At 37.9% G+C, this 10,886-nt stretch overlaps 1 protein-coding gene across 1 annotated transcript; it reads left to right on the plus strand.

Annotated features, from left to right (window-relative positions):
- The first annotated feature begins 81 nt into the window (after positions 1–81).
- elovl8a (ELOVL fatty acid elongase 8a) lies at positions 82–7,691 on the plus strand. Its single transcript, XM_085253332.1, has 8 exons — positions 82–190; positions 3,271–3,337; positions 3,435–3,622; positions 4,393–4,473; positions 5,231–5,287; positions 5,377–5,491; positions 5,609–5,736; positions 7,469–7,691. Exons 1-8 carry the CDS (start codon positions 185–187, stop codon positions 7,634–7,636), a joined length of 810 nt encoding a protein of 269 aa, XP_085109458.1. The 5' UTR covers positions 82–184; the 3' UTR covers positions 7,637–7,691.
- The last annotated feature ends 3,195 nt before the right edge of the window (positions 7,692–10,886 follow it).

Consider the following 10,886-nt stretch of genomic DNA (forward strand, 5'->3'; position numbering starts at 1 on the left):
ATCATATGATTTTGAATTTTCTTCAGTCACACTTGCAGTAGCATTTCCAGATAGGATTTAGCTGGCAGTTACACACCGTAGTACACACACTGATTGACTCAGTCCTGCTTAGGACTTGACTGAGATGCCGCATGCTCTGACAGGACAGAGCTGAAGAGAGAAATCACAGCTATAGACCATCACAATGAAGGTAAAGTGAATGTTATTTTGAATGTGAATGTTATTTTCAGCTGTGTTTACTGTAGATTCTCCTCACATTGTTGGAGGCTGCTGTGGTTAAAAGCTGTTATCTTAATGATAACTGCTGCATAAATGAAGATGCATAGGCTCATGCTGTTATTTTGAAATACTGTATATTTCTGGTCTTGAAAGTATCTTCTTGTAACTTTCCCTTCAGTACTACTCTACACGTTAAACCTTAGCACATAGGAGTTCTGTTCAGCTCTGTTAGGGATTGTTTTCCGTAAATCCTTATGAGGACACAGGTAAGGCTTAACTGCTTAGCCTAGCTTTGGCCACACAGCCTGCTGCTTCTAAATAGTGCTTTAACTTACATGAAGTAGCAGAGTGCATTTAATATTAACAGACTGTTAAAGAACAAATTTATCTCCTCACCGCTGCATATTATTGGTTATTGATGAACAGTGTTGGTCAAGTTACTTGAAAAAAGTAATCAGTAACTAATTACTGATTACTTCCCCAAAAAAGTAATCCTGTTACTTTACTGATTACTTATTTTCAAAAGTACTTACTTAGTTACTTAGTTACTTTTTAAAAGCAGGATTTACAACCTGAAGAGGTGATAAAGCGATAGATCTTTCAGTCCAATTCTACTTTTTCTGCATAATCCATCATACAAAATGTAATCAAATGGAAAAGTCTCTTTTTTTAACTTGTTTTATCAGTTCTAATCTTTTAACTTTATGCATCAAGCAAAAATTTAATTATATGCAACATTCTCTGGCTTGAAGAAATTAGTTTAACATTTAAACCTATTTTCTGCACATTCCAGCACATAAAATAAAATATTTTTTGTGTTTACACTCAGTCTTTCAAATAGATGCAAGTAAAACACAGCAGAAAATAAATAAAATCAAAGACTAGCGGTCCTTTTGCTCTATTTTCACCTGTAAAGCAGGAGTAGGGTAGGCGGAGGTTTACCCTGGTGCAGGTGTGCTACAGCGGTCAGTGGAAGAATCCGCGAGTTTCTCTGTGAATTTCCCATTACGTCGTTGCGCACTCGGTGCTTGTTTAGGGGGTTTTTTCGCTGTAAAAATAAGTTTTCTTCCCACGCACAACGGACACTAATCGTTTTGTCACTTTTTATGGAATCAAACTCAAAGTAAGGTCAGTACTTCCACGCTTTAAACGCTGCATGCTCATACTCTCTCCCGTACTCCATATATCATCCATTGTTGATCTTCACACAGCTGTTGTCACAAACGTTGCACTCACTTATGTCACTGTCATGAGACATTCTCGCAAAAAATCACGGTTTTAGTAACGCAGTAACGCAGCGGTCCTACGGGAAAGTAACGGTAATCTAATTAAGGTTCAAGGTTCAAGGTTCTTTATTATTTGTCACATGCATAGTTATACAAGTATAACACACAGTGAAATGTAGCCTGACACGCTCCTCGACATGTGCAAAAATTGAGGGGGGGGGGGGGGGGGGGGGTGTAGAGGAAGAACATTATATATATATATATATATATATATATATATATATATACACACATATAGTATATACACTGGGTGAATGTGCAGTAGTAGCAGCAGCAGGTGAATTCTGTACATTAATATGAATAGATATCTGACTATTTTACAGGATAGACAATATAAACATATTTAAAATTAAAGGAATTGAAATGTACATGGTGCCTTGCTCCTGTGTTGATGGTGATGCTGTTGGAGAAGCACCTGCCCACCCATTACCGTTTTTGCAATAGTAATCCCTTACTCCCCACTCCCATGAGAGTGCCATGCAAAGTCATCAGCTAAGGCTAGCAAGCTTGGCTAACAAGCTGCATCCATCAGCAGTATAGGTGCAACACAAAGACATGAAAACTGGAGCACCAACTTGCTGTAGCCACATTATTTAGCTTAGAATTCCAGTAAAAATACTATTAAAGGCACCAACACTACATACATGCTCAAATTCAATACCAGTATAGTTGCCAGGCTGGATACCTGTTATTTTAATGAGTGACATTTTAACATGGTAGTCTAATGGGACGGATACTCTTTGGAAGTCATTAGAAGAACTGCACTTTCGGACTCTTCGGCATTGGCTTCATTGATGGTGGATGAAGCATGTGTTAGCCTGGAAAAAGAAGGGTTGTTAATTTATTTCCATTCTTTGATCCCATGGCAAAGTCCAGTAGGAGGTTTATACAGATTTCCCCCTTCTTGTATTTTTTTTCCCTTTTTTATATATATAATAGTGAAACTAATGAATCAACTCTTCTGAGACATAGCAGTTCAGAGTAGTAGTGATCCAGTTTATCTGTAAAAAGACTGTATATTTCTTAAGTTCTACCCAAGCCTGAGGCAAACATGCGCAACACCACAAGAGGAGTCTGATGGTGAAGTAAAGAGAAACACACCTGCTGTGCACGCAACTTTCATCTTCAGACACTAGATGGCAGCACTGTAATACACACCAGGACACGTGTCACCCTGTCGTCCACATCAGTCAGCCAGTCATCAAGAGGATTATTAGTCAAGAGGATCCATTATCAAAAGAGATACGTTTGGATTAGTGCACATAATCCTTAAATTGTAATCCAGATTATCTCCTGGTAGTTTAATCAATTTTGCAGCGAGGTGTTGTTTGTTGCAAAGTACTTTTTGAGAAGAGTACTATTTATGAGCGTGCAAAGTGCTGGGAACAGTTAGTTGTACTGATATAAAAAAGTTTATATGAGTACATTTTGTGGTTTGTACCAAAAAACCGGCAAATGACTTTATGTGTAGTCATCATCTTATGATGAGGGTTTTGAAACCAGACCTCGTCCAGTCCAATACAACAAAATGAAACTTTAATGCAGTGACAAATCATGTTTGGCCTTTGCAGAATGAACACAATATTAGAAAAATCAATAATGTAGAACATTATAAATGCCATATAAGCAGGTGTGATCATTATACCAAAAAAGGTGTTTGATGTTTTCTGTTTTTTTGTGAGAGACTTATATTATTTCATTTTAAAACGTTAGTGTTTGCTTCAGCTTTGCAAATCAAAGTTTCTCTCGTTTTTTTCTGTTTCAGGATTTTCAAGCGCTCACTGTGTGGCAGAAAGTCCAGTTATTTTACCATGGGATTTTGGAAAAAGGAGGCATGTAAATTAATTTACCCATTTTTTTTCTCAGAGATTAGCAGTTTATTTTTTTCTAAAGGTCTTTCTGCTTTTCTCTCACCTTCTTGTCATTTAGACAAAAGGACAGACAACTGGCTTCTGGTCTATTCTCCTGTGCCAATTAGCTGTGTCTTCCTGTGTTACTTGATCATTATATGGGTGGGGTCAAAGCTAATGGCAAGGAGGCAGCCAGTCAACCTCAGACCTGTCTTGATAGTTTACAACTTTGCCATGGTCTGCCTGTCTGCCTACATGTTCTATGAGGTAAATACCATACTGCTTGAAGGAACTATCGGAAAAGACAACGGGGAGCGGGAATTCAGAGCAGCTAAAAGGAAGTCAGTATAGGATAATACAACTTCCAATGACACTAAAACCACCTGCTTAATGTTGTTTAGATGTTACTCATGGGACCAAAAGAGCTCTGATGTTTTGGGGGATGGACACAGAACCACTGGGGGTGTCCTTCAATCCCTGCTGTATCTCTTCTGGGTCCAATTATACATAAATGCCAACAGAACCTTCCACTCTTCTGAGATAATCACTGTAACTCACTTCACTTCCCAGTGGTTTCAGTTTGTAGCAGTTTGTAGCTGGTGGATTCTAGTACTTGCATGTCAACTCTCTTAAAACAGTTATTGGCATATAAAACACACAGAGCAAATAGATCATAAAAAAAAATAAACCGTCCAAATGGCTGTCAAAGTTTGTGAATCTGTAAAATCCTAATGTGAGCTATAAAATAGTTTAATATAGGTAATTTTGGACAGAAACACCGCCTAAAGCAATCCACATCTGTCGGAGTGTAAACAGACATGTTACCATCGGCTCTGTTTGGGAGTCTGTGCTGCTCATCAGTGGCTACATTTTCACCGTGTACAGCATGATTTAAAGATCAAATAGTCCCACATGGTTCATGTGTCCTATTCCTTCACGGAATATTTGGTAAAGGATTTTTACCTATTTAATGAAACGTCATTTTGCTAAATGAAAGAAAAAACAAGCAGTGATGAGAGCATCTTTTCTCTTTACAGTTTACAACCTCTTCCTGGTTGGCAGGATACAGTCTGCTGTGCCAGCCAGTGGACTACAGTGACAGCCCATTGGCCATGAGGGTAAATGTTTTTCACTAAATTAATTTTGACATGTACACTACTGTGAAAAAACTGTCGAGCCATTTCTTTGGATTTTGTTTCTGAGCAGCTAGACTGTTTTGCAGAGCAATAGCTCTCCAGGCTTTCTGAAGTTTATCTTTGAACATTGGCTGCTTTTTCACTTATTTTCAGTCCAGTCCTTGTACCTGACCATTTTCAAAAGAAAGTTTTTTTGTTTTTTTAACCCACTTAACGCCAACTGATGAGACAGTGTTTTGTCTACACATAATAGACAATTTAGCAAAGAGCCAATTTTAAATTGGATCCTTTGTTACTGACATCATGTCATAATAGAAGAGGTGGCAGGCCTAAAAAGCTGTCTACATCAGATAAACAGCATTTGACAGTCCTGTCTTTGAGAAGTAGGAAACATTATAAGAAAGTATCCTAAGAGAGTTGAGGCTGTGTTTAAGAATAAAGGTGTTCATAAAGTTGGACTTTGCAGCTCATTGGAATTGTACAGAATTGTTTCCATTTATGTTTGCATATTTCAGTAAATCTCTGCATTTCCAATTTTCATAGAGAACTGTAAAGAATGCTCATGGCTCAATATTTTTTACAGAACTGTGTATATATATATATATATATATATATATATATATATATATATATATATATATATATATATATATATATATATATATATATATATATATTTAAAATTGTTTGAACTGCAGTGCACGAAGGTTAATAATGTACTTTTTATAATTTTGGACAGATGGCCAGAGTGTGCTGGTGGTTCTACTTCTCCAAAGTTATAGAGCTCTGTGACACTGTGAGTTTCAAGCAAGCTTATACGAGCATGTGTTTTCATGGCTGCAAGATGCTTCTGCCTAACTGTCTTTGTGTGATTCTGTGATTCAGATATTTTTTATCCTAAGGAAGAAGAACAGTCAACTGACCTTCCTCCATGTCTACCACCACGCCACAATGATCTTCAACTGGTGGGCTGGGGTTAAATATGTGGCTGGTGGACAGTGTGAGTACAACCCACTAGTCCAGTTTTACAAAATGTTGTGAATAAGAGTCTTTGAGCAGCAAACAGAAATATTCAAGAAGATAATATATGGTTCTCATTCAGAGTGTCTGTCTACAGCTTTCCTGATAGGTCTGATTAACTCCCTCGTCCATATAGTGATGTACATGTATTACGGCCTGGCAGCTGTGGGACCAAGCATGACCAAATACTTGTGGTGGAAACGTTACCTCACCACCCTACAGCTGGTCTGTATGCATCTCATTCACATTCATTTTACAGTGATCATCCTCTAACTTAAAAATGATCTCCTCTTAATTTTTAGCTCCCTTTTATGTTTTTGGATAGTTCATTATGATTCATTAAGCCGTCAGTCTGTATTTCTATCTGTAGCATAAAGGCAGTCACCTTCCTGATTCTGCTATGTGTACTTTAGAAGCTTGTACAATAACAACAACTACTAAGCCATCAAAGGTGATAATCCTGAAAAAGCCAGAACTGGCTTTATGGGGAAAAAATATAAAAAGTGGTGGATGTTTGTCAGTTAGAAATATTTTCTTTGTTCTCTCACACTTAAATAAGACCAAAAAGTCCTTATTCTGATAGGCTTAGTCATCACCAACGACGACTTAGATCTCAGAGGCTTAATAATTTGGTTTTGATGAGCTTAACGTGTAGGCTTCCTGATTGGTTTGTCATTGTTCTGACTGACTGCTGGCAAAACGAGACAGATTAGCAGCACTGATGCTCCTCAGCTAACTACTGGACCATCTGTTTTCTACTTATAGTCTAATGAAAAGACAATGCATCCTGTATTTTTTTCTTTCCCTTATGGCTTCAGCTTATATAGGTCAGTATGGTGCCTGACTGCCATTCTGTAACATGAATTGCACTGACCTTCAAAACGACCCCCAAGCCATCATTAACACTTGTCTTTACAATTTAGTTAACTGAAGCTGAGGTAGTTCACTCGTGACTAGCTTTATGAATCCAATGGACACCTTCACATGGTGACTTATTTTCTTTTTTTAATGAGTACTTTTGCCCGTGTTACTCTCTGCTGACAACCCTACTCTGTTTTTATAAAAGAGAAAGAAAAAAACAGTCATATTGCATAGTATCTAAATGATATGTATATGGTTACACAAGAAATATCAACATATGTTACTGAGAAACGACCAAAAAATCACCACATACTGCAAGATAACTAATCTTTACTATTTTTGTTTCCATGTGAGCATCACTGGGTGTAAGATTAATAATGACATTATCAATATTACATATAATTTCATTCCTTTTTACGAGTAACTAAAGAATAACTTTGGAGTCATTTCCATAGACTGTATGTAAAAGATGGGCTTAAGTAAGCATTCTTTTTAATGGCCAGCAGAGGGCAAACTTCTCTGGTTTCTGTAAAGGTCAGTGGGAAAATAACTCTTGCTTGTCTTTTCTGGGACAGTTTATGGTCTTAACCACTGATTTCCAGTCACACTGAAGACAACTCAATTTTAACTCAGGTTTTTTTTTATATAAAATATAATATTATATATAAAATTGTAACTTATGGTCCAGTGAGAGAGTAAGCTTGCCCATGTGTCTGGCATGTCACTACCCTATAAGCAAGTAGTGCCCCTCTGTTTCACTCCTTTCTTGTCGTTTGAAAACAGAAAGGTAAAAGAGCCACTTCAAGACAACCATTCACTAATTCATTATTCATTATTCACTAATAACTTGGTAACATCAACATGGCTTTGTCCATTTTCTATATACAAGACTGTGGATATTTCTCCAACCACTCTACACCAAATATACAGAGGAACTTGCTGAAAGTGTTCAAGCCTTATAGCTCATATAGCAAGTATGAAAATTGCCTAACTGTTATCCCCTACTGCTTTCATCTCTTACGTGACCATCCTCTTGTAATTTTCTTGTACTCAGTGCCCTGGAAGTCTACCATCATGCTATTGTTTCTCTTTACAGCTCCAGTTTTTCATAGTGACTATCCATACCAGCTACAATCTGTTTGCTGACTGTGACTTCCCTGACTATATGAACATCACTGTTTTGGCATATTCTCTCAGCCTCATCATTCTCTTCAGTAACTTCTACTACAGAAGCTACCTCGTCAAAAAGAACAAGAAAACTTAACTCAAACTCAAAACTGTTATGAGAGAGGGAAAAAAGTAAATAAAAAGAAACAAAAATCCATCTCTGTTTGTTTGCTATCCTGATCATTTAATTTTAGCGACTGTTTGGATGGTAGTTCTTATTATGTATGAAAAACGGGATATAAACTTACAATATAATGTAACACCAGACAGGTGAAGCATATTTACCCCCATAAAGAGATGTTTGCTTCACAACAGTGCTGGTTACATTCATGTGCAGTGAATAGTCCTATTTTTTCATCTAGCAAGATCCCAAACACACTTAATACACGTTAACTGTGTTTCCTCCCCCAGCTGCTATTAGAAAAATACTTTTAATCTCCATTCGAGGTTTTACACCCACTGGATGGCAGTCCATACAGTTGTTGTCCATACAGAATGGCACTCCATGCTCTCTATATATTTATTCTACTTGTGTTTGCCTCCAAAGTTCCCAGCACATAATCCTCTCTTACCGATGGGGAGACACCACACCCACCACCTACTTATCCACCCCATCTGTCATGATGTAAAAATATAACTGGGCAGACAAGCGAGACAGTTCCATTCTCCAACCTTTGCAGACAGTAATGAAAGGACCATTAAAGGAAGAAATAGATTAGCCAAATATGCAATACCTTATAATAAATTCTCAGACTAGCATATCAGTTTTGACTCTCCTATGTTTAAACTCAATAGAGATGACAATGAACATGAAAAAGTTGCTAAATCAACATTACAAAGGCAACATCTTAGCTTGTTATTAGTGATATAGAATCTCACATTTTTTGTGTTTTTCAAAGGAATATAACAGAAAAGAAGCAGAAGGGAAACAATTGCTTGCTACAAAGGAGAGTTTTAAAATGCAAAGCTGATCCCCGATCAATATTAAAAATTAGAAATTATTATAGCCACAAAATTGCATTAGGCAGCAATTGATCACAGGCTTTTTAAAAATGATCTAGCCGCAGCTCTAAACACTTTAATGAAAGAACAAATGATGCTTTTAGTTGCACCATCGTTTCTCCACATGCCTCTGTTATCAGCTTTACATTTTCACAATTAAACGCCTATTTATGTCCAAGTATGGTGCAGTTTCAGTACATATATTACCATCTGATGATGGTATCATTCCTACAAAAACTACCAAAAACTAAGGTGGTGATGCAGACTGTTGATCATACTCTTAACTGTACACCAGCAGCATGAATTCAAACTTTTCACTTGGCCCACTGAAACGTTGCTGCAGCATTATGGTAAGTGCTGCAGATAACCCCTTGATCCTTCAAAGAACAACAGGCTTTTCCATCTGATTAAACATGCACGCACACATTTCTAGAAGGATGGGGAGAGGTGGCTCCTTGGCAAGGTCCTGCACCTGTTACATTAATTGTGAATGCATGATTAGATTGCCAAAAGTATTAGTGTAAAGTGCATTAATGTGGAGCATTTTGCTGAAGTTCTTATGGTGTATTTCTACGGTTCCTCTGAGAGGCCAAACGGACTGCAACTTAAGAAAACACCAGCAATAAGAAAAACGCTGCCAAAGCACACAAAACACAACGGAAATAGGAAAAATGACAACGGAAATAGGAAAAAACAGATTCCCAAGAGCACAAGGGAAGTGTTTCTGGGGAGACAATAACCCAACGGATCAGTTGCAGGAACCAAAATATGCTAAGAATTGCGCTGGGAGACACTTAAAAGAAGTGGAGGATCTATCGGTTTTGTGAGGAAAGAAAAGATGGGAGGTAAGTGTGTTAGCCTAACTATTAGCCTAAAAATCCGTCATCAGTATTATATGAATCATGATAAAACACACCTAGGTCGTGTCCAAATTCATGGGCTGCATCCTCCTGAGGACCCAGCCTTCGCGGTCTACGTGGGTTCCTCAGAAGGTCGGGTAGACCGGAAGTAAACGGCTGTGAAATTGGACAGTCTAGCCTTCAGATTTGCGTCAGCGCTGTCTCGGTGGGGTTTAATAAACTCGGCTGTCTGCTCCTTGCTATCTAAAATATAACAGGACACTGGCGTAAATTCTCGACCCTCTCACACTTCTGTTTAATCAGTTTTCTGTTTGACGTTTATTCAGCTGTGTGAAAATCCCGGAGGAACCCACCCAATGGATTAATTAAGTTCTATTTAATCTAATAATCTAATTATTTTAATCTCAGCCAAACTGATTTACTCACGAACAAATAAAACACTGAAAAAGCCAAACAATAACATTTTTAGGTTTGCAGCATTTTGCTTATTACTGGTGTTTTCTTAAGTTGCAGTCCGTTTGGCCTCTCAGGGCCACTGTATATTTCACTGGAACTGTCAAAAACCTGTGCTTATGTTCAAAGCAGAGCCCAATAAGTCAAGTTCAAATGTCAATAAGTTTACATGAAATTAAAACACTACATAATCGTTTCAGAAATCCTAAATAATCACAGTGGCGATCATTGTGTGCTTCAAAGGTAGGAGCTTTTAAAATGCAGAAGTCTTATGGGGCATTGTTTGTGTGATGCACGTGCAATGCATTTGTTCCTACACTGATTGACCGAAGCTGAAAAGAAGACTACAGACAGAAAGCACACATTCAAATTGGGTGGTATTAAAGACACTGGAAAAAAACAAAAACAAAACATAATTCTCACAATGGCACCAGTACCACCAGTGGTGAAAGTAAGTATGCTGCAAAGGGTAAATAACATTGCTGTTCATCCCTACAAGATGCAAACTGAAGCAGGTCGAGAGGATGTTTCACTTGTAAGTTAAGTCTGGCAAGAACCAGTCTCTTGACCTTCATGACCTTTGACATCAAGGTAACTGGTGGGGTGGTTTTCTTTGGTACCGGCACTAAACATGATGTCTTCCATAGCACCAGCACCTGTGCTGCCCAGTTGTCTGGCATCCTGCAGCATCTGCCAGACAGCTGGGCAACTTCAGCACCCGGGGACTGATGTGACCAGGACCTCCAGACTTTGCCCTGATGTAGTTGCTCCATCTTCTTTGCTAGCTTAAGCGGTGACAAGACAAGTGGCGACTTCCATCACTCGTCTTGCAGTGGTATGCTTTTAATTTAGCCAAGAACATGAAAGTTAAAATAAGTCAGTGGAAAGTTTAGAACTAAGAGCTAATGGCAAATGGCTGTTAATAAATCACCTGCATTTAAACAATAAATTATGGAAAATTGGTTTTGCTATTGTTTGATCGGGAAGAAAATGTGTTTCAAGACATCTGAAGATATAACAGACTAACCTCAC

Source organism: Mchenga conophoros, linkage group LG18 (assembly GCF_057382185.1).
Source record: "Mchenga conophoros isolate Kocher_MC1m ecotype Shallow Benthic linkage group LG18, M_conophoros_male_GT1.1, whole genome shotgun sequence".
Taxonomy (NCBI): Eukaryota; Metazoa; Chordata; class Actinopteri; order Cichliformes; family Cichlidae; genus Mchenga; species Mchenga conophoros.